This window comes from Paramisgurnus dabryanus, chromosome 17, assembly GCF_030506205.2.
Source record: "Paramisgurnus dabryanus chromosome 17, PD_genome_1.1, whole genome shotgun sequence".
Taxonomy (NCBI): domain Eukaryota; kingdom Metazoa; phylum Chordata; class Actinopteri; order Cypriniformes; family Cobitidae; genus Paramisgurnus; species Paramisgurnus dabryanus.
Window position 1 is genome coordinate 35,756,644 of NC_133353.1, and position 24,511 is coordinate 35,781,154.

At 36.2% G+C, this 24,511-nt stretch overlaps 1 protein-coding gene across 2 annotated transcripts in view; it reads right to left on the reverse strand.

Moving 5' to 3' along the window:
* Nucleotides 1–6,926: 6,926 nt before the first annotated feature.
* The window catches only part of paplna (papilin a, proteoglycan-like sulfated glycoprotein), a 36,735-nt gene continuing 19,150 nt past the window's right edge, over nucleotides 6,927–24,511 (reverse strand). For both annotated transcript variants that reach the window (XM_073812305.1, XM_065288113.2), the window contains 12 exons: nucleotides 24,073–24,229; nucleotides 22,922–23,009; nucleotides 21,545–21,665; nucleotides 17,090–17,411; nucleotides 13,838–13,996; nucleotides 12,154–12,281; nucleotides 12,009–12,084; nucleotides 11,793–11,933; nucleotides 9,689–9,816; nucleotides 9,487–9,595; nucleotides 9,220–9,395; nucleotides 6,927–7,843 (listed from right to left, as the gene is read on the reverse strand). In XM_073812305.1, the coding sequence (XP_073668406.1) occupies nucleotides 7,677–7,843; nucleotides 9,220–9,395; nucleotides 9,487–9,595; nucleotides 9,689–9,816; nucleotides 11,793–11,933; nucleotides 12,009–12,084; nucleotides 12,154–12,281; nucleotides 13,838–13,996; nucleotides 17,090–17,411; nucleotides 21,545–21,665; nucleotides 22,922–23,009; nucleotides 24,073–24,229 (1,772 nt within the window). In that variant the 3' untranslated portion in view covers nucleotides 6,927–7,676. The remainder of the gene's footprint in view (nucleotides 7,844–9,219; nucleotides 9,396–9,486; nucleotides 9,596–9,688; nucleotides 9,817–11,792; nucleotides 11,934–12,008; nucleotides 12,085–12,153; nucleotides 12,282–13,837; nucleotides 13,997–17,089; nucleotides 17,412–21,544; nucleotides 21,666–22,921; nucleotides 23,010–24,072; nucleotides 24,230–24,511) is intronic.

The following is a 24,511-nucleotide window of genomic DNA, read 5'->3' on the forward strand; positions in this document are numbered from 1 at the left end:
CATGCAGTTTGTAAGACGACCCCCAAACTCTGAATTCAAGCCACAGTACACAGTGAAGACAGTGAAGCATGGAGGTGCAAGCATCATGATATGGGCATGTTTCTCCTACTATGGTGTTGGGCCTATTTATCACATACCAGGGATCATGGATCAGTTTGCATATGTTAAAATACTTGAAGAGGTCATGTTGCCCTATGCTGAAGAGGACATGCCTTTGAAATGGTTGTTTCAACAAGACAATGACCCAAAACACACTAGTAAACGGGCAAAGTCTTGGTTCCAAACCAACAAAATTAATGTTATGGAGTGGCCATCCCAATCTCCAGACCTTAATCCAATTGAGAACTTGTGGGGTGATATCAAAAATGCGTTTTCTGAAGCAAAACCAAGAAATGTGAATTAATTGTGGAATGTTGTTAAAGAATCATGGAGTGGAATAACAGCTGAGAGGTGCCACAAGTTGGTTGACTCCATGCCACACAGATGTCAAGCAGTTTTAAAAAACTGTGGTCATACAACTAAATATTAGTTTAGTGATTCACAGGATTGCTAAATCCCAGAAAAAAAAATGTTTGTACAAAATACTTTTGAGTTTGTACAGTCAAAGGTGGACACTGCTATTTTTTTGAACACACCCCTTTCAACTAATACCCCAATTGCACAGCCTTAAGAGCGTGCATATCATGAATGCTGGGTCTTGTTTGTTTTCTGAGAATCTATTGAACCTACTGGTAACTTGTTTGCCACGTAGCAATAAAAAATATACTAAAAACCTTGATTATTCTGGTTAGTCACATTGTACTGCTATTATTTTGAACAATACTGTTTATGTCATCAAGAAAATCCATCTTAATTTAATAATTTTTAGATATTTCTCCTGAAAACAAGACAAAACTACTAAGCAAGAATGCTATTTTTTCAGTGCATATTTAAGTTTGTTTGTTGTCAAATTGATTTGAACAAGAAAGTTGACAATGCAATTTAGCAAATGGCCTAAACAAGCGGACAAATATTAACACTATAATTGATAAACAATAGCAGATTTTTAAAGGAAAACACCACTGTTTTTCAATATTTTACTATGTTTTTACCTCAACTTAGACAAATGAATACATCCCTATCTTTTTTAATGCGTGCACTTAATCTTTGTACAGTACGTTGTGAATGTGTTAGCATTTAGCCTAGCCCCATTCATTCCTATAGGATCCAAGCAGGGATGAATTTAGAAGCCACCAAACACTTCCATGTTTTCCCTATTTAAAGACTGTTAGATGAAGTTACACGAGTAAGTAGGCGGCACAAAATAAAAGAACTATATTGTATGACGGAAGAGCACTTCGTTTACAGCCCTTTGACCTCGGTACCTCTGTATTATATTAAGTATATTTTATACAAAATGATAACGGCACAAAAAGTATAACCTCAACAAATTCTTTCAGGGGAGGTTTTCCAGACAGGGCTTACCTCAGACTACAATTCATGTTTGAGCTGCCTTTATTTAAAAACATCTTATACTGACCTATCTTAACAGATATCAGTGCCATTGTTTTGTCTCAAGATGTTGTTTTTTGTCAGGTTTGTTTGTAAAAACTACTTAAATTACCTTATATAAGTAAGGGCTAATCCTGGATTAATCTAAACCCTGTCCGGGAAACCACCCATCAGAATCATAAAAACTTAATTCAGTTTGATTGATGTCTGTTGATTTTTCTCTGACTGATAGACTGTGAATGACATGAGATCCTGATTTAGTCTCTTGAAGATACCTAACAGACCCAGCTGGTGCCAGCAGCTGTCCAAAGTCCACATTCATGTGCTGCCACTGAAGAAATGAAAGGTTTTAGTAGAGCTGTCATTCGATCATCTCAGTCATGGCATTTCCAACTGTGTTTCTGACAAGACATGATGTCTGTACACACATGTGCACTGTAAAAATCAGATGCAAAACTGTAAAAAATATGCAACATATATTTTTATGTTACTTTAACTTAACAAAAGTTAAACAATTTCAACTTGTTTTTATAAGTTATGTCAACTTATCACAGGGCAAAACTTAAAGGTTGAAATGACTTCCAAAACCAAATTGTTTTAATTTTTTACAGTGATGAATGTATGGACAAACCCAACAGCTACTTTAAATGAATGCTGGTTTGTTTAAACACATTGATGGGTCAAACATGGACATAAGTTGAAACAGCCTAACACATTTTTATGATGTACTGCAGTCTGAGACTCTGACACTGAATACCAGACTCATGAATAGACTCTAATGCATGCATTAATTTAATCATTATCACAGGTCACAGGTCATTCAACTTATCACAGGTCCAAACTTAAAATAGGAGGTTGAATTACCTTCCAAACCAAGTTGTATCAACTTTATGCTGCATTTAATTTTATATAGTGCAAGAAAAACTATGCAGTGACTGAACTCTGCATATCAGCTGTTTGATGGACACTTACAATATAGGCCAAAGTCTAATAACGGAAATGGCATTAAGAGACAGACAGTATAACAATTCACTTGTTTGTGAACCCTACTGTAACCAGGGACAAACCTGATGCCTATCTATGTGTGTGCGTGTGTGTGTGAATAATGTGGTGTAATGCAATGATTTTTGTTGCTAACTGTTTTACTCTCACTTCAAATGTAAGCAAAAATGTTTTGAAAGAGGACAACAACAATAATATATGTGACCCTCAACCACAAAACCAGTCATAGTTTTTCACAAGATAGATTTTTTTAAATAAGCTTTCAATTGATGTATGGATTGGTAAGGATACAACAATATTTGGGTGCAAAGAATATAAATATTCAGAAAATTCCATTTAAAGTTGTCCAAATTAAGTCCTTAGCAACACATAATACTAATGATTCATACATCTTTTTATATATTTACAATAAGAAATCTACATAATATTTTTATGGAACATGATCTTTAATTAATATCCTAATGATTTTTGGCATTTTGACCCATACAATGTATTATTGGCTATTGCTAAGTATACCCGTGCTACGTATGAGTGGTTTTGGGGTCACATATTAATAATAGTTGATTATTATGAATTATCATTATTATGCCTCAAATTTTCATTCATAAATATCGTCATTTAAAAAACCGACCCACAAATAGCCAACGTAGTGTTGTAATGCGTCTCTTAAATTTAATTTTACATTCTGCAATTAGTTTCTATTTCTGTATGAGTAAATTAGATATTTCCAAGTTCAACTTACTGTATACAGTCACCGGTTACTATTTCTATCACACATCCATAACTCACATTCGGACACGTTGAAGCAGAGCAGTTGTCATACCGGGTTACAGCTTGTAGTGCATTGCTTACTATTCACTGAACTCACATAAGGGCAACTGACATTAACCTGTGCAAACTTTGATTTTATTCCTGCACATATCATTACATCATTTTCAGTTTCCCCTATATTCTATTTTTGACAGAAAACAGTTTAATGCTTTTATAAGTCGACTTGGTTGAAGAGGCAGGATCGAGTATATCATCATCAGTAATCCAAAACTGGCCATCTCTGGTTACGTGACATCATTCAAAAGCTTTTTAAAAGGCCACTTCAAGGAGGTGAAGTTTAAGTATGAAGTTCATGTGTAAGTCATAATATTAATATGAGCGTAAATGACACCAGAATGAGACCGTAAATACTAAAGCTAAACCCTAATTCTTATACTTTTAGACATGTGTACTAAAGCCAAGTACTTCTCAGATGTTAATGTAGATATGCTGTATAGTAAAAATATAATGTTACAGATACCATATAGCCTTTCATCATGTGTCCTCTGACTTTTACACATATTGCAAGTGTTCGGAGTAAGAAATATGACTTTGTTAAAAATAAAACTTTGTTACCATGTCAAATGAAAAAGTGAGGCTGTTGATAGGTGACGCAGATGCAGATGATCACTGTGTTAATACTTTGGTATATTATGAATAATAATGGCTGATCCCATTATTGTGCCAAATCCCCTCAAAGATCACAGTTGTTTCCAACTTCCTATGAAAGTGCAATGAAACGCCACTTGTAATCACACTTTCACTTGGAAACTCATCTTTCCAAGATAAATTGTGTGCATGCATTGGCATTTCGTGAACGACCTGTCACCCATGATGCCCACGGGTCATTAAAAACACTATCTTTTAAAATGCATGAGCGACTGAAAGTAAATTAAATCTTTTTGTAAAGATGGGTGTGTTAAACAATCCTAATGGTAATGTTGTCATTTTGTGTTCAGATACATAATCTTCTGGCAATTAAACACCTCAACACTTGCAGATTTCAGGCAAGAAAATCCCACATCTGGACTGAAATGCAATGCAACAGAGAATCTTATGTGTCTTTTATCAAGGCTTTTTCAATAATGCAATACAAGTGATAATCTGCTGCTGTTTTTATTCTTTTCACTTTATACACTGCATTGTTTATCAATTATAGTGTAAATATTTGTCCGCTTGTTTAGTCCATTTGCTAAATTGCATTGACAACTTTCTTGTTCAAATCAAATTCTTATATCAAGATGAATTGTCTTGATGAGCAAATTGACCTAAGAAAAATAAGTAGTATTTATACAAAAATATACAATTTAAGTGAATTTGTGCTTAAAACTAGCAAAAAAGTCTGCCAATGGGGTAAGAAAAAGATTTTATTTCTTACACTGCAAAAAAAAAAAAAAAAAAAAAAAAATTATTTTCAAGAAAAAAACTTTTTGTATTTTTGTCTTGTTTTAAGTAAAAATATCTAAAAATTCTTAAATGAAGATGCTTTTTCTTGATGAGCAAAACGAATCAAGAAAATAAGTCTTGTTTTTAGACCAAAAATATCAAATTTAAGTGATTTTGTGCATAAAACAAGCAAAAAAATCTGCCAGTGGGGTAAGCAAAAAAATCTTAAACATTTTTCTTAAACACTAAATTCAAGAAAAATGGCTTACCCCATTGGCAGATTGTTTTGCTTGTTTTATGCACAAAATCACTTAAATTTGATATTTTTGGTCTAAAAACTAGTATTATTTTCTTGGGTCATTTTGCTCATCAAGAAAAAGCATCTTCATTCAAGAATTGTTAGATATTTTTACTGAAAACAAGACAAAAATACTAAGTAAGAAAATCATTTTTCTGCAGTGTTTAAACAATGCAACGTTAAAAAAGAGCTATACAAGTCAATATGATCTAACTCACAAACGTGTGCAACTTACAAATTTCAAACCTTAAAATGCTTATAAAATGTAGGCCTACTTGCTTTGGATGAAGGTTTCCATAAACCTTTTCTCAACATTACGATTTTAAGTTCAAATGTTAAATGAATCAAAGCAAGGGTCCTGTAAGGCATCAACAGTTTTGAAAACCTTTCTGCTTTATTTGCAGTTCACCTAAATAGCTGTGATATGACAAAAGTACAAATATCCCAAGTAATCTCACATTCAAAATGATGCAAAAATGAAACAGCTTGTCTAATGTTTCTAATGCCAACTAGACCAAGAGCAGGTTGATAGTAGATGTAACATAATGAGAAAAAGACTCACCCAGAATGAAAGCCCTGAAATCTTAAGTGAGAGTAATCCTTTGGAATTCATTTACTCCTGGTTTGAAAGTCTCCAGAAGGTTTTTCTCAGTAGCACCCCTTCAAAAAGATCCCATTATCTCCAGTATACAAGTGTTCCTCAGACCTTTCCTCTGTAAGGTGAAGCAGGTGTGCCACACGCACTTCAAACCATGACCCAGAAAGCCTGAGCGAAGGCCTGTAAAAACAACGAGTCATGAATCCTGATAATGATGAGAAGAACAGAAGCTGAATGACTCCTCTATCAGTGATGGTGTGCAGATCCACTGCTTTACTGAGCTATATTTAACTTCACCGCTTGTTCAGTTGTAGCCATTAAAGTCTGAGGGTGTGAGTGACGCTCTCCGAGGTGACAGCTGAGACTTACAATACTCACATTAGAGAAAGTTCAAACCAGTTGCTTGCTCCACCCACAATGCAGTCCAGGAACTCAAAGACGTTGAAGCTCTCAACACATCTACAACTGATCTTTATAGAGCCATGATATAAATCATCATTTGCTGTAAACCATCTACCCGTCTTCCTGTAGCTCAGTAGAGAATTAAGTTAAGAGCACAAAGGTCATGGGTTTGATTCCAGTGAACAGCACACATACTGATAACATCTATAACTTGTAATGCACTGTAAGTTGATATGGATGAAAGCGTCTTGAAAAATGCATAAAAGTGTAAAAAAAACTCGAAATAATCTTCTTCATTACATGTTGGCTTGACAAACTCGATGCCTCTTCATTATTGTTTGAATTTAACTAGATCGATTTACTCATCACCTGAAATAAGGTAATTTAAAAGTTTAATAATGTTATCCAAAAGTGCACTAAAATACACTTTAAGTATACACTTAGTAAAAGTGCTATTTTCATGCACTAATTTAGTAGTTAAGTTACAAAAAAGTCTTTAGTACTTCCTAAGATACACTTACTGTAAAAACATCTAAGTGTATTCAACTGAAACAACATTTATTTCAATATACTAAGAGTCAAATAAAGTATACTGTATGTATTTAGTAGCCTATACATTTTTTTCAAGTGCACTAAAGTACTACTGAAGTAGAACTATACTTTAAATTAGTATATTTGTAGCAAATAATTTTATACTTTTATTTAGCACAAAAAATAACAATGAAAAAGGTGTACTTGCTGGTATTTAAGTAGTTTTAGTACTATCAAGTATACTTTATCTGAACATGTGATACAATTTCCGCCACATAAGAAAAAGCATGCTTTAGTAAATCATAATTACGAGAAAATTAATGACTTTAAAAAGTCAAAGTTATGACTTTTAAAGTTTTACTTTTTATCTGCTATTTTTTATCTCATAATTATGACTTTTTATCTAAGAATTTTGACTTTTAAAGTCCTAATTTTTACTTCTTATCTCAGAATTATTATTTTTAAAGTCAAAACTTCGATGTTTTATCTCATAATTATGATTTACCAGAGCATGTTTTTCATATGTGGCGGAAATGGGCTTCCATATTAGACAGATTAAACACTCATATGTATTAATATGTATTAAGTGTGATATCTCATCACCCTCAAGTAACACATAACTATATCCACATAAAGCATTAAAGTCATTTACAGTGTTTAAAAATATTTATTTGTTAATTTATTCTACTGAGTTATTATGAATTAAGTAAATATTTAAATCAATCTATCAATTAATCCAATGGGAACAGTTGCATATGAATCCATTTTAATCTTTATATATTCAAACAATCCTTCATGTTGGGGCGAAAAAAAATATACAGATTGTCATTTATGTTAAAATGTATTTTGAGATATTCATAATGTTTTCTAGTTTACCGCACAAATATTTTTTATTAAAAAAATAAGCATAGACCTGTTCATAAAAAGATCAATAACTGCTTTTTAAAAGATATTTACTAAAATCCACTTAATACATACTGATAAATAAACATGAAAATGAAGGATCAGTTGGTACACAGTAGTATTTATAATAGGAATTAAATCCACAAGCTGCAGATCTGAGGTCAGTGTTGATGTGTTCTTCAGAAATGGGAAGATGATGTAAGATGAGTAAATGTGAGTCTGAATCAACCTATGAGAGTTCTGGATTCATTGCACCTAACCTCTGATCTGATTGGTCTGTCTTTTGTCTTTTGTGTATTTGGCACAGCTGGCACAGCAGAAACTGGAGTAATACTGATTGGAGCACAGGCGGGCGTACACAATCAGCTTACAGTTTGCTAGTTCAGGCTGATCCACACAGTCTCGGGGCAACCAATCAAAATCTAGAGAAAGAGCAAGAAAATTAAATCATGCAAATAATCAGCAAGATTTTGTAGGCAAACAGCTTTTGAGCGCCATTCATTTCCATAGTATTTCTCCTGCTATGGAAGTCAATGGTGCTCCTGCTTCCTTTTTTGTTACAAACATTGCTTAGAATATCTTCATTTGTGTTCAGCAGAACAAAGATATTTATGCAGGTTTGAAAGTAAGGGGGCGTGCACACCAAAGCTTTTTCGTCGGTGTATGTTTTCAATTGTTTCCTAGTGCTGCGTTTTTCAAAAAAGCAAGCAGCTGGCAATTTTTTCCACGCTGAAAGCTGGCGCTTGGTGGTTTTTCCGCACGTAGGGGCAGGACACACCAAAGCTTTTTACACGGCTGAAAACGCCCGGCGGACACCTACTTGCGGCTTTATTTTGTTGTACGATGCGCCGGTTGGTTGTTGTGATATTTGTCCCACCCCTCCTCCACAGTGATTGGACGCCTGTGTGAGAAATGACATTGACGAGCTGAGCTTTTCACCCAAACTTGAATATTTTTTAACTCTCGGCGATCATCGTGAAAAGAACGCAGAACGACGGCTTTCAGCATGGAAAAAAAACCCTACTGGTATTTTTGAAAACACCAGACTTCCATTGGAAACAACTGAAAACATACGCTGGCGTTAAAGCTTTGGTGTGCACACCCCCTTACGGTACGTCCACATGGGGCGTAAACGTTAACCCTTCCCATCCACTTTAAATGGGTGACGTTAAGCATTGCCGAACTGAATTGTGGATCCGTCGGCGCCACGTCAGTGCTGTTGCTCGCGGCAGAAGTTGAACATTTCTCAACTTTTCAAGCGGCAATGCGTGCGTCAGCCAATCAGATTGCCTTATGCAAATAACCTAGGCAGAGCCAGCCAATTACATTTAAGGAAGACCGGAGCATGTGCTGCGGCCACTGTGATTGGCTGTTGGCCACGCTTCAGACAAGCCTTCGGTCAAGCGTTAACGCTTTTGCCCTGTGTGAATGTACCGTTAGCGCTGGGAGTTGAAAAATATTCAACTTTGGGTGAAAAAGCTCAACTCGTCAATGTCAGCTTTCACAAGGCCATCCAATCACAGTGGAGGAGGGGCGGGACAAATATCACAACAACCAACCGGTGCATCGTACAACGACTGATAAACAAAGCAGAAGCAACTAAAGCGCTCAGCTGAAGAAAGCTGGCAGTCGGCTGAAATTAAGCTGTCCGCCGTGCTTTTTCAGCTACGTAAAAAGCTTTGGTGTGCACGCCCCCTAAGTAATGATGACAGAATTTTTATTTTTTATTTTGGATTTTTTATTCAAATTTGGGTAGGCCTGTAAGTATTTAGTCTTGCTTTCTTCTCACATTACAAACCTTGTTGAGGTGATTTGACCAGTTTTATTTCAGCCGCTGCACTGATGGAGTACGTCCCGCTGTAAGCGTTACAGGTATATTTCCCCTCATCTGATGCCTGGATGTTATTTATAATGAGTGTGCCATCTGCAGTCACATGCACGTGATGTCCATCAGGTCTCACAGGTACACCGTTCCTGACCAGACAGAACAAACACAGCGACATCTGATGATCTGTGAAAACCTCTCACACTGACTGTAAACAAACTATACAAACTGAGATCTGACCTCGACCAGCCCACTCTGGCGTTTTCTCCTGACACAACACAGGACAGTTGAGCGACGCTGCCTGGAGCTACACTGACATCTGTGGGTGCTTTAGTGATCCTGAGGTCCCCTATAGATGATCAGTCAAATATTACAAGCAGAGTATACTTATATACAGTATATAATATGCACATACTCAACAAGAGAGAGAGACTGAACGTACCAAAGACTTTGAGCTGAATCTGACGTTCTTCACGCTTATGGGCGTCAGTGACTGTGCAGGTATAAACTCCTGAATCTTCTGATGTCACGGCGTTTATCATCAATGTGCCATCTGAGTGTTGAGAGTGTCTACAGGATGAAATAGTTAGAAGAATATTACCATTTATTCCCACATGACAAATACTCTAGTATACTATAGTATTTACTTTAGAAGTATATCATCATAAACTGTAGTATATTATAACATATGTAGTGCGTAAAGTATAATACCATTTATTCTACTTTATAGTCTTGTATTTGTATTTAATAATTTATCATTTTTTGTGGTTTCCTCTCTTCTCCTTACATGTAAAGCTGCTTTGAAACTGGGCTGCACAATATTGAAGAAATATGTGATGTGATAGCTTGCTAAAAATGCACTATACAACATGCAATATGATAATGTCTTAATTTTGTAAAATCTTACAATAAACTTGTATAACCAATGTTCACATTTTTGGGGAAAATAGAAAGCAAAACTTTGCCTATACATTATTTTTTCATTTATTTAGTTATTGCAAAACCATTGTGATATGCACATTTGCAACATTTTCTGTAGGATTAACTATAGTAAATTGAAAGACTGTGGTAAATACCATAATGTACCTTAATATTTACCATACTAATGTTTAAAACCACTATAGTATCTTGGAATTTCACTACAATTTACTATAGTAAATACTAAATTACATATTTTTTCATGAGTCAAATTCAATATATTATTATTATTATTATTATTAAGTTATTATTTATTAATTCTTTTTAAGCTACATGCAGTACAGAGTAATTGTATTAGCATAAATGAACAGTACAACATTTACTCCTATAACATATAAACATTGTTAAATTTCTTATCATTTTGCCATCATTGTAGGGCTGCACCAACAATAATTTTCATAATAGATTAATCAGGCGATTCACTTTCAGATTAATTGACGAATCGGATAAAAACATAAATATTACTGAGATTTTTCACTTATTATAACTAAATAAGGCACTAAATTAAAGTATTCACATGTAGAAGTGTACTTTTAAAAGTGCAAAAGCCACACACTACAAAGATTTTCTAATATAATCTTTTTGATTTTGATATTTTAAGCCCTAAATAAAAACAGTTTGTGTAGCTTTTAAATAGTACACACAAAACAAATTGAGTCTTCAGGGATGTGCTGGTCTAACCACAGATTAATAAACTAATTTTAATCTTTAACTTTAGACCTTGATAAGAATTAACAAAATAAAGAAACCATTATGAAATTAAAGTGATAAACATGTGTTGTTATTACAATAATAAAAACCTGAATTTCCCCATTACTTTACTAAAGATGCTTAGTTTATGTTTTATTACTATTTTATGAAAACCCTACAACAATTTCTTTCTTTCTTTCTTTCTTTTTATTTCGAACAAAAAACAAAAACAAATTTAAAATAAAATAAAATATGAAAATACAATAATTGAAAATACAATAATTGTATTACCACACGAAACAAAACAAAATATCCATTAACTTCATGTGTCCGAAAAGGAGCGGGATGAAGCAAAAACTTGTTTTTTTCCCACCCCTCAATTAAAGAAATACAAACTCACTTATATTAAAGGATAAAATGAAACCTTTATTAACCAGCGTTTGTTTGCACTTTTGCTTCCGTCATTGGTTGGCCAGATCCAAAACCAGTAACAAAACCAACCTAATGGCCATTTTAAACTAGTCCAAAAGTCCCAATATTTCGAGCCCAAATACCAACAACTAATTAACCAAATCCTTTAATCTCTAAGCCACAGAAAAACATCAACCTGCAGAAACAGTTTACTATTGGGGCTGGTTTACTTCCCAAACTATCACATTCCTGTAACACTGTGTCCACACCACTAGGTGTCAGCAAAATATCAACATTTCTGTTACATAGTACATTATTTTTTCCCATTAATTTGATCTGAATACTCCTATTAAATCATGTTTCATTAAGAATATAAGATAACATTCTTTAAGCAAAACATTTACCTTTATATATAACTTTTGAATAATGTCTGTTTTGTAAGTGAGTAAACAATATCTGATCATTACCTGAGTGAGTTAAGTGGTTGTCCAGCTCTGCTCCAGTGAATGGTAACTGTATGTATGGCTAAAGATGGCAGCACTGTACACTGAAGTTTAGCAGCCTGACCAGCACGAGCTTCCACCAATGGTGCATAATCTATGGTGAACCTGAACCAATCAGAAGACACATCAGGTCATGCATGCACACGTGAGGCCGTCTGCTGTATATGCACATGCTCATACCTGGAAGATGAATGTGACGTGTCTGACTGTGATGAATCAGCCTCTGTTTCTGCACCGTTCTGGGCGGTTCCTGTATCTGAGAGTGAAACGAAACATTTAATTGAGTATAAATGACTTGTGAATAAGCGCAGTGGAGTGTTATTACCTGAGACGGACAGGTAGATATAGCGATGATCTCTCTCACGGTCTCTCGTGGCCACGCACAGATGCCATCCGGAGTCTTGTAATGTGATGGGACCCACTAAAACAGAGCCGTCAGACTGCTGCAGATGCCTGATGTGTACAACACTCATCAAACTATCTGACTAACAAAACACAAATCAAAATCTGTCTTCATTTACTCACCCTTATGTTGTCCCAAACCTGTTTGTCTTTCTTCCGTGGAATACAAAGAATGTTCATTCTGCCTTTTTCTATACAATCCAAGTTATTAGGAACTGGGATTGTCAACTTCCATAAGGACACAAGGTACAAAATCTCTTAAAATGACTCCCTATATCATTATAGATCGGGCTGAAATTCTGCAAATTGTGTTTTATCAGTTGTCACAGTGGTTAGGACACAGTGGTTCTGAACAATTACACTTTTCTCAAAACTAAGGAGCAAGGCCGAGTATGGGGAGGGGGCTAAGGGGGGCATTGCCCCACAGATTTTTCCTCTGCCCCCCGATAATGTCCTGCCAACCATAAAAAATGGATACAATACACAAATAGTGTTTCTTGATGGCAAATGCTATTTATATAAGCTGTTGACATTAAAAACTTTTATCATTTGGTCAGGGCAGCTGGTACTATGCAAAATATCTTCCGAAAAATTCTCCTATAGCCCTTTATTCCCTCTGCGTTTGCCGACATTGATAAGACACTGAATATGAAAGTCTTCAAGAATCAGGGAAAGGAGCAAGGCTGTGTATATGGGGGGCTAGGAGGGGCATTGCCTCCCCCCAGATTTTCCCTCTGCCCCCAAAAAATGTCTAGCCAACCATAAAAAACGGATTGTTCTTTACACAAATAGCGTCCCTTGTTGGCAAATGATATGTATATAAGCTGTTGACATTAAAAACGTTTAATAATTCGGTCAGGGCGGCTGCTACTATGCAAAATATCTTAAGAAAAAGTCTCCTATAGCCCTTTATTCCCTCTGCGTTTGCTGACATTGATAAGACACAGAATATGAATGTCTTCAAGAATCAGGGTAAGGAACAAGGCCGGGTATAGGGGGGCCAGGACAGGCATTGCCCCCCCCAAAAAATTTCCCTCTTACCCCCAAAAATGTCCAACCAACCATAAAAAATGTATTGTCTATTTACACAAATAGCATCCCTTTCTGGCCAATGCTATTTATATAAGCCATTTTATAATTCGGTCAGGGAAAGCTGGTGCTATGCAAAATATCTTCAGAAAAAATGTCCTATAGGCTTTTTATTCTCCTGCGTTTGCAGACATAAGAATATGAATGTCTTCAAGAATCAGGGTAAGGAGCAAGACCGTGTATAAGGGGGGCTAGGAGGGGCATTGCCCCCCCCAGATTTTCCCTCTGCCCCCCAAAAATGTCTAGCCAAGCATAAAAAATGTATTGTCTCTTTACACAAATAGCGTCCCTTGTTGGCAAATGCTATTTATATAAGCTGTTGACATTAAAAGAGTTTTATATGGTACTATGCAAAATATATATGTTGTGGACATTTGGAACAACATGGTGGTGAGTAGATAAACAGACAGTTTCAGTTTCATGATGAAAAATGATAAAAAAAATGAAAACTTTAACAGGAAAATTTGCATACATTTTATGTCATATACATGATGTATAGAATAAAAGCAGGCACCTACCTGATGGGGTCAACAGGAACACCATCTCGTCTCCACTCCACAACTACAGTGGAGGAGGGCGGAGGGGTCACCCTGCAGGGCAACATCACCCGCTGACCAACCAAACCCTCCACCGTAGAGGGGTCTGACTTGTCTATACTCACGCCTGCAGCGGTCCAACTGGAGCAGTGGAGGATGAATAGCGAATGCAAAGAAAGAAACGGAGTGAGAGAGAGAGAGAGAGAGAGAGAGAGAGAGAGAGACAGATGTGCATAAGCAAAAGAAAGAAGGAATGATGGAGAGAAAAAGAACAGTGATCACTTTATGCTGTACTATTGGAAACAGTTACCACAGCAGCATAAAGATGAGCCTTAAAGGAACAGTACATCCAAATATTTAATACATCTGTGATGAACGATTCCTTTAGTCTGGCTACAGATGAAATACAAGAACCCAAAAGAACCACACCGACCCAAAATGCTCGACTCAATATAAAAGACAACACAAAAGTACTAATTCCACATAATTTTGGGAAAACCAAAACTATGAAAAGTACAAACACGGTGAAGAGTCCACACATTACTGTCTGCTTATGGCTCAGGCAAAATGTCCTAACCACACACGATAAGCGTTTGATACGTTGCTAAGTTTTATTTTTAGTCTTCATTTGTTGGAAATCACAGCAAATATTGGATGCATGATAAAAGCCTTTTTAACCAGGAATAAGAACAATTTCTAAGAACTAAAGTTTAAAAATCATCAAAAATTGCCTGTTTGTAGGACTGCACAATATTGGGAAAAAACGTATGGAATTACTTGCTGACAATATTACATTTACATTTCGTCATTTAGCAGACGCGTTTATCCAAAGCGACTTAAAAATGAGGAAAACAATGGAAACAATTACATCAACAAAAGGGCAGCAGTGCATAACTGCTCTGAATCTCGTCTCGGTTAACCTTACTCAGTACACGAAGCAGAATATTTATGCAAAATTATGATTTAAACTTGTCAAATCTATGAATATATGTTTAAAAACTAAAAAAATCATATAACAAACATCTTCCACCCTCATTCATTTGCTACAACTTTGACTAGTCATAATAACCTTTACATTAGAAGTATTGAAATTATGTATTTATTGCAAACTATTGCAATATGCATACCGTCATCTGCAATATTTCAATATATTGTGCAGCGGTATAAGAATGGAAAGCTCCAAAAGTATCAAAAATGTTTATTATTAAAAACTATTGCATGGCATAGAGGTGACATTTCGAGCATGCAGGCTCTTTATCAGACCTTCACAATAAACATTTTAAACTTTTGGAGCTTTGGTGTTGCCGACTTTTCATTCGAATACTTTCACGTTCTTTTTTAAGCACCCTACTAAGATTGATGTGCATGCTTTTGCCTGCTTTTTAATATATTGTGCAGCCCCACCTATTTCATTATTCACATTGCGTACTATTAGTTGTGTATTAGGAATATTTTCTGCTAATAAACATCCCTAAGGTTTTCATTAAGGTCACATATAAGATCACAATTGGCAAAGTTACTTTCTTAAACTGATCACTGGCATCATTAAGCATGTCAGAAATGTGATTTATTTGCTTTAATATATTTAGGACATATTGTGAAAATGAGAAGATCACAGACACAATACTCAGGGCCTAAAATTACACTCGGCAAGCACCAAATGTGAGTAAAACACAGCAGTGGTGAGTATATGACTGATCAGCATATGAGTTCATGGTAACAAAAGAACGAATCTAGAACAGCGCATGGCTCTCGCTGAATTTTGACATCATAATCCGATTGGCCTGCACAGCAAAACGTGAGTTTCATGGCCAGTAAAAGAAATTATGACCGGACAATAAAATAGTTTTAGGCCCTGCCATGAGTTTTACTTTAACAGGCACTCAACAGTTAAATGTGTAATCCTTGTCCTGAAACAACATTCCTGTCAAACCTCAACAATATATTGACTTAAAGGGGACCTATCATGAAAATCTGACTTTTTTATGTTTACGTGCTATAATTGGGTCCCAAGTGCTTCTAACAACCTAGAAAATGTAAAAAACAACAACCCAGTAACTTAAGTTTTGGTAAACCATTCTCTGCAAGCATGTGAAAAAATAGCTCATTAATATTTGGCTCCCCTTGTGATGTCAGAAGGGGATAGTCCCGCCCCTTTATTTGCACTATCCAATCATGGCACTGACATTTAGTGCAGAAATCAACTTATTTGCATTTTAAAGGAGACACTCAAAAGCACATTTTTGCTCACACCTACAAAGTGTCAATTTTAACATGCTGTAATAAATTATCTGTGGGGTATTTTGAGCTAAAACTTCGCATATGTACTCTGGGGACACCAAAGATTTCTTTGACATCTGAGAAAAGTCTTGTGAAATGTCCCCTTTATAATCGTAATCGAATCTGATAGGTTGGTTGAAATGTTGTAATAGGACGTTGATTCAAAAATATGACTCGCTCGCAAAATGAAGGCAAGAATTAAATTATTCAGCGCTATGTTATTTAAATATTCTCTACACATATGCTGTAAGATGAAGAGTCAGGAGAGACAGATATTCAGTCAGGCATGATCAGGACACCACAGCAGAGATCTTTATTAATCACGCCGAGATAAAATCATGTACCACACACAGACCTGACGCAGGAGGGATAAACCAAATCAAACTAAACATAATACTACAAGCAATGGAGAGGAAGGTAAACAAATCAACGTCAGGGGAAGTAAACCAGTCCCAAAAGCACATCAATGTCCAATGAGGGGCGTCAACGTCTACAGGTCATGTGTGAATGCAATGGATTAATATGATGGCATCGCTGTTACAATAAAATGACATTACTCTGCATTAGATGTCATGACAGACAAATGTGAGCCGGTCTGTGAAAACTCAGCTAAAGCCATTTACTTTTTCTACATAAAATCATAATCTGAAGTACATTCTTTGAAAATATAACCTTGATATCTTTAATATTGACTGAGTAAGATCATGTCAAGTGAAATCAAAAGCTGGTGCTCCTAAACTAGATTATGAGACTTCTGGATTTCACAGACAGGGTCACAAAAAAAGCATGTACATGTGTCTGTATGTAAGCTGGTTAGTGTGTGTAAGCTAGTGAATAACCCGGTTGGCCCAGCACGAGTCTCTGTGCATAACTTGCCGGCTCCTCTCTTGGCTCTTCGGTGGGGTTTAAAAGGCTTGGGCCTGCGAGAGGAGCGTCCAAGGTGAAGACTCTTACCTGGCAGCAGGGTCGTTCTGGTGCATCGCGTCGGCAGGTGGCCAGTGAGACCGGCGTGTGTGTGTCCCGACCCCGGAGCTGAAGCGGGAGCGACTTCTTGCACGCAGCAAAGACAAAACGTGGTCCCGCTGCGGATTCGCAGCCGATCTCAGGCACGTGCCCTGACAATCCTCCTCCGAGATGAAGTTGTTGCTGTTGCCGTCGCAGCCGCCGTACCAGAAGTGCACGCAGCGTGATGCAGAGCGGTCGTAATAGTAACGGGAGGTCCACTGATCACATGGTCCGATCGTATGGGGCAGGTCACAGGATGGGGAGCTCTGTGCTGAAGGGGTCGAGGGGAAAATGCAATTCGTTCACGGCTCTAAAGCTCTGAGCAGCCATTTTTAATACACTTGTTAAGCCTTCACTCGTCGAAGTGGGACTATAATCTCAATGGTGTTTAATGAGGGTATGTTACACATTTAAAATAAGCTATAACAAACTCAAGATGTACACTACCCAGCAAGCAATTTTGCGCTTAAAGATGTCTAATAGTCGTCCAAGCACAAACCAGACATCTAGGCTAAAACAAGTTTATTAGATGTCTAACCATAGCCCAAAAATAAATATATAAATGAAAGCAAACACCTTGTAATCACTGTTGACTTGATGGAATATCATACATCTCACAAGTTATTTTTGGCATAATGATTAATCGTGACTAATCGTTTGCATAATAAAAGTTTTAGTTTACATCATATATGTGTGTGTACTGTGTATAATAATTATGTATATATAAATACACACACATGCATGTATAATTTTTAGAAAAAATATAGATAAAATATTTATATACAATATAAATTATATATAAATATAAAAATGTATATAAACATGTAAATTTTCTAAAATATATCCATGTGTGTGTATTTATATATACATAATTATTATACACAGCACACACACACACACATATAGAATATAAACAAAAAATTTATTCTGCAAACGTTTAGTCGCGATTAATCGATATGCAGCCCTACATGTAACCAAATTCAAGTTTATTTTGGCTAGAAGTGGGTTACTCATAGCTAAACTATATCGAGTCTATAGTTAACCTAGATGGTAAAATAACGACTATTGCTTGCCAAGGCCGCGTTATCCTAATGGGCAACATGGGCTGCAGCCCAGGGCCCCGAACACTAGGGGGCCTCCGAGACAATTTTTATTTTGAGTTTTTAAAAACATTTTGATTGACGTATTTCTGTGTAAGTGCTACCTAGAGCAGAGGCCCCCAACCACTGGGTCGCAAGAATGTTCTGAAAAAAAAAAATTGTATAATAGCTACGTAATAGCTTATGGGATATTTTGTCCTTTAAGAGCCTCCGCGCCCGGCCGCAATTCTTCTGGCATCTCTCCTCATCATCTCCTATTTCACTATTTCTCCTTATTTCACCTAAGGTCGAGGCTCGAGCTGCCTTCAAAAACAGCAAGCCAAGTTCGTTTACTGTTAATTATTATGACTAAATAGGCAGGGAATCTCGTGAAACAATGAAAGTAAAACGATCCGCCAAAATATGATTTAACTTGATTTTGATGATTTAGTCGAGGAATTCTCTTTAAAGAAGAGCAGAAAGAAGCACTTTTAGTTGCTTAATAAATGTTATCTTCTGTGCTGTTCTGATTGTAAAATTATTACTTGATAATATTGTTTAATTTGTTTAAATAATTTTAGCCTACTTTTTAGAGCCCTGCATTTCAGCCGAGCCAATTTTAACGTCACAGCAGATCCCCGGGCCGGACCTCGGGCATATTTAGGCTTCTCCATCTTTTTATATTTTTCAATTAATTAAAAGAACCTTTTGACAAACATTGATGATTGCAAAACAAACATAGGAAGACGTTTAACCTATCGCATGAGTCCGCTACGCACAGCCACACATTTACAATGCAGCTGTGCTTATTTAACAGCAGGACCTTCAGCGCACCAGGAAAAATTATAAATGGAGTACTAGATTAAAACCTTGGATACTGTACATAATATATGCAGACAGCATCCAAGACATAATCTATTAAAGACTTCTCCCTGTATTAATTTCGTGTAAGAAGGCTGTGTCTATTTCTTGTTTGTGTATGGATCGACTTTTTTCTTAGTTTAACTGTTGGATGGATACATGAATAGCCATCTGCTGTGGTAAGTCCTTACATTAAAAAAATGTATATGCAAAAGCGAAGTTGTAAGATAAGGCAACATGTTTATTCTGTTTCATGTTTATTTTGTTTCGTTTTGTATAGCCCTTTTTATTTTTTTATTTCTGCACCCGTTGCAACTGCGAGCAGCAGAGCAACCTGCCTTCGCTTTTTGATATGCTGAAAATATTTATTTTAAATAGTTGTTATTATAGGCAAGTGAAGTGTTGATTTGAGAGGCTCAATTCATCATACATGTCGTCAACTTGCTGTCGGTCGCTAACCACTTGTTTATCATAAAAACTTTAACAAACAAAAACTGCTCTAAAATGTAAATAAAAAAGAAATATAACTATTTTGCCATTTAAAACAAAACTTAACTGCTTTAATTGCTGCAAGAGTACAGCTGTACAAGCTGTGTAAGCAGTTATTTTTTGCTATTTCTGCGGATTTCTTTAGCAAAATCTATGCGGAATTTTGCAGAATGATTTAAAACGTTTTAAAACGATCCGAGAGAATGTGCGCTGTGAATATTACAAAAAATAAAATATTTTATAACTATATTATACATTTTATTAAAGGATTATCCTGAATTAAACTACACCAACATGAACCAACAGATAATGGATAATGTGCTTTCACGACCATAGAGTTTTATACAATATACATATATTACTGTCTACAGTGTAACAGTAAAAAGAAAAGGCTTTTCATAATGAATGTAGCGTATATAGCAAGATAATTTCATCAGTTTAACAACACAATGTATGTATATATATTTATCTTGTAAACGGACTTGAAATAATAAATAATTGTCGCGTCACGTAGCAAGAGAGACGATAGAGATCTCATTAACTTCTCCGCAGTAAGTTTTATTTCAAATTCAAGTTTTACATATTAAATAGGCTATTAAAAAGTTTGTGCTTCTCTCATAAAAACCTCACAGCAGACAGCACAGACTTCTACTCACAAACATACGCGATGCAGTAACTATATCTGCGGACACAGATTCCTAATGGGGAGAATTAAAAAGTTCGGACTCGGGCTGAGAATTCTGGGCTCTACTACTTTTGCGTCAACTTGATTTTAATAACTTAATTGAGGAATTATATTTAAAGAAGAACAGACAGAAGCACTTTTAGTTGTGAGTTGCATTTAATAAATGTTATTTTCTGGGCTGTTTCTGATTGTAAAATTATTACTTGATAATATTGTTTAATTTATTTAAATAATTTCAGCCTACTTTTGCCTCAACTTGATTTTAATAATTTAAATGAGGAATTATATTTAAAGAAGAACAGACAGAAGCACTTTTAGTTGTGAGTTGCATTTAATAAATGTTATTTTCTGGGCTGTTTCTGATTGTAAAATTATTACTTGATAATATTGTTTAATTTATTTAAATAATTTCAGCCTACCTTTGCATGATTTAATTGAAGAATTCTTTTTAAAGAAGAGCAGAAAGAAGCACTTTTTGTTGTAAGTTTTATTAAATAAATGTTATTTTCTGGGCTATTTCTGATTGTAAAATTATTTGATAATATTGTTTAATTTATTTAAATAATTTTAGCCATTTAATGTTGTACATACGCTGTAAAAAACACTGGATTTACTAAAAAATATAGACAGTGCATCGTTTTTGCATCCTTTTTTTTAGTAAGTTTTAAGTTTAATGGGGCACTTAGTAAATCCAGCCTTTATTTTTTTCAGTGTATATTGGGGGGGGGGCCCAAACCAGCGTTAGCCCAGGGCCTCACAAAGGCTTAACCCGGCACTGTTGCTTGCTAGGTACTTGATCCAGACTCAAAGGGGCGGTTTCTCGAACAGGGATTACGGTAGACTAGTTGTAGACTAAAATAAATGTAAGAGCTGTCCAAACTGAAAACAACTTGCATTGACATAGCTTAAAATACATCAGTGCTCTTTGTTTTGCCTCAAAATGCACACAAGTAATGTTTTTAGTAAGGCATGTTTGTTAAAACTTGTATCTCCTATAAAACTAAGGCCTTAAGCTTATCCCTGTCTGGGAAACCCTCCCATTGTGTCTCGGACATCAATATTTTAACAATTTATAAAAGATAAATAATTGCTTTGCCATCTGGGATTTTAGTGTTTGGACCTGGAAGTGGTGGTGCATGACGTCAGACTTGACAAGTGGATTGTATTTAAAATCTTAATATTTTTGATGCATGCATTTAATGCATGATTAATAATTTTGTGGCCTTGTTTATGACAATGTCTTATCCATCAATAGGACACACTAATATCTGACTTACATAGCTGACTTACTATTGCCTGGGGGATTGGAGCAACCCTCTCCACGAGGACCACCAGCAGCAGTCAAACCGTCATAGCAGCAACCGTACTTGGATGTTTGACAGTCTGTCGGTACAGATGGTACAGGATCTGACTTTATAGAGAAAAAGAGACTATTACTAAAGAATATTATTGAATAAATATTAAACACAAAAAATGTATTTGTCCTTCGTCAGCACATTACAAGGTCTTCAACAAAAGGTCTTGCACCAAATGGCTGGTTGCATCAAATACTTAGACTAGTCTTACAAGCTGGTCATCTAATTTCTCTTCTAGACAAGTCAGTTGCATATAAAGGTAGTCTGGTCTGATTTGACTCCCATATAAGTCAGACTAAAGCTGTGTGCACACCGGCAGCGATATAGCCCCCTATACCCTTAAATAGTGCACTATTTGAGGGAAGGAACATCCAAAATCATAGTGGACATTATTGAGTGCAGTTATTTAACCCCACAATGGACTGCAGTGCTTACTTTAAGCTCAAGGTTTCATTCAATCATTTGAGTGAACTAAATAAGTGGGGTAATGTAGGAAATAGTAAATGAGGGAATAGGGGGCTATTTCGGGAAACAGCCCGTGTCTCTTTCAGTGAGGTAATTTAGGAGGCGCTCTTTATTTAGGAGTTGTTATCCTAGTAACGATTATAAACAAATGAGAAACCGTCCAATGCACTAAATGCACAAATGGTACCAACTGGTAGTCGCTTCAGAAAGTCGCTCATCATTTGTATAAAGTTGAACTTTTCTAAACTTTATCACATTGGTGGACACGCCCATTTCCTGTCACCGGAACTCGCAGAAAAGTGACAAGTTATCTCGTGAATTAAGATAAAACGTTTCCATGCCAATGACGCTTTCCTGATGAGTTTTGACGGTAATCTTTAATTGCGCTACTAGATGGCATCAACTCTTACCCAATTTATAAAAAACTGAAGCTTCAGCGAATTCAACAACATTGGAAACTCTGTGTATGTTTTGATCATTGTTCTAAATCTGATCTCTTACAAAAGTCCACTACAAAAATGCAATTGTTTTAGGTTATTGCGCATAATGTGTTATTTTTGAAGAAACTTACTCATATTTAAGAGGTTATAAAAAGAGAACAAATGAAGATAGGATGATTTCCTGTTTTGTTTGTTTGAAAGCAGATGGTCTGTTCTTTCATTTGATATATTGTTTGTTTATATATTTCATTTTCCTGAAAGGCATTTTCTGAAACTTTTGTGAAAAAACTTTTTGGCGGGGGAATGAGTTAAAGTAGTGGCAAAGTGTCCATAGATGAATGTCTCACTGCATGACATTGAGTACTCATGAAAGAAGAACAAAGGGAATGAGTAAATGTGACACTCACTGTTGGAGTCCAGTACAGCCAGGATTCAGGACAACCCTCTTTGTTGGGTCCCTGCGCAACGGTCACACCATCACGACAACAGCCGTACCTGAAGAAAGAGTTTAAATGTTTATGCGGCTTTCACATAGGATGCGGTGTGCGCTGCGCTGAGCTATGAAACCCATTCATTTCAATGGCTTGCGCCGCGCGATGGCGTTTTTTTGTTGCGCCGAGCAAAGCGCAAACGCAGCAGAGCCGCGGTCAAAGTTCAAAATAGTTTAACTTTTGCGTTGCGCTCTGTGACGATTACCCGCGCGGCCAATAGAAACGGGGCATCCAAACAAGCAAAATGGACGAAAGCTTATACTCGGGATTCTCAGAGCTTTATAATACAAGTTTATGCTTCTACAGAGACATCGGAAGGAAAGCCGTGTCATGGAAACACGTAGCAATTCAAGTTGGCATGTCAGGTGTGTTTTAAGTCAAGCAGCTTGTTGTAGGTATGCTTAAAGTTACGTGAAATGGAGACGAGCAACATCAGTCTCTGTATTCCTCGTCGACTATTTAACGCAAATATAAACACTGTAGTAATTTATTGAACACCCCGCCTACTTTGGTCTGGCCATCAGAGCACAAATCGCTTGGCTGCGCCGAACCCAGTGGCGAGCGCAGCGCACACCGCATCCTATGTGAAAGCCGCATTACTTTTTTTGTTTCTTTTTTGGTAATACATCAAAATGTATCTTTTGCTGTCCTGTTTTGTGATATAGGTAGTGAGTCTTATTACAATAATACCACCCTTAATCTGCACTATCCAACCACGGAGAGAAAAAAAGGAAAAAAATTATTGACAGCAGAATTCAGTTTAAATTTGAACAAACCACCATCAGTGTTTGCATTTCATCTCTATTGCATTTTAGAGGACACACCAAAAACCGGCACATTTTTGCATTTGCATTTGCATTTTTGCAATTTTAATATGCTATAATAAATTATCTGTGGGGTATTTTGAGCTAAAACTTTACATACGCACTCTGGGGACACCAAAGACTTATTTTACATCTTAAAAAAAATCTCATATTGTGACCCCTTTAACCTGAATAATATGACCCCTTTAACCACAGACAGGGTCACATTATTATTTTGTCTGTTATAAATAAATAAATGTGCACCTGCTCCATGTGCATGAGGGTTGAGTTGGGCTCTGGACACAACCTTGTCCCTCTGGTCCACTGGCCGAGGTGACTCCATCTGGACAGCAGCCGTATCGAGTTTGACTACAGGGAGGAGGGAGAGTTGGAGTGTTGACTGGATTGTTCGGAGGAGGTGCTGATGTGTCGGATCATAAAAACATAACAGAGCCCTCATTAAATGTTTCCTGCCGTCAGAGAGCTTCATTATGAAACAGAAAGCATTACATCTGCACGACACACATGCATGGATTACATTTCACTTTCGGTATGAAAAACTCAGCAGTCCATCTTGTGTAACTAATCTGAGAAGTAATGAAAAGTCACCGACATCACAGACTGCATTTGATCTCACAGATAATGCAAAAAAGCTGTTTTCTGAATGAAAGAAATGCACACATGAGAAAGGTTTACTCTTCTG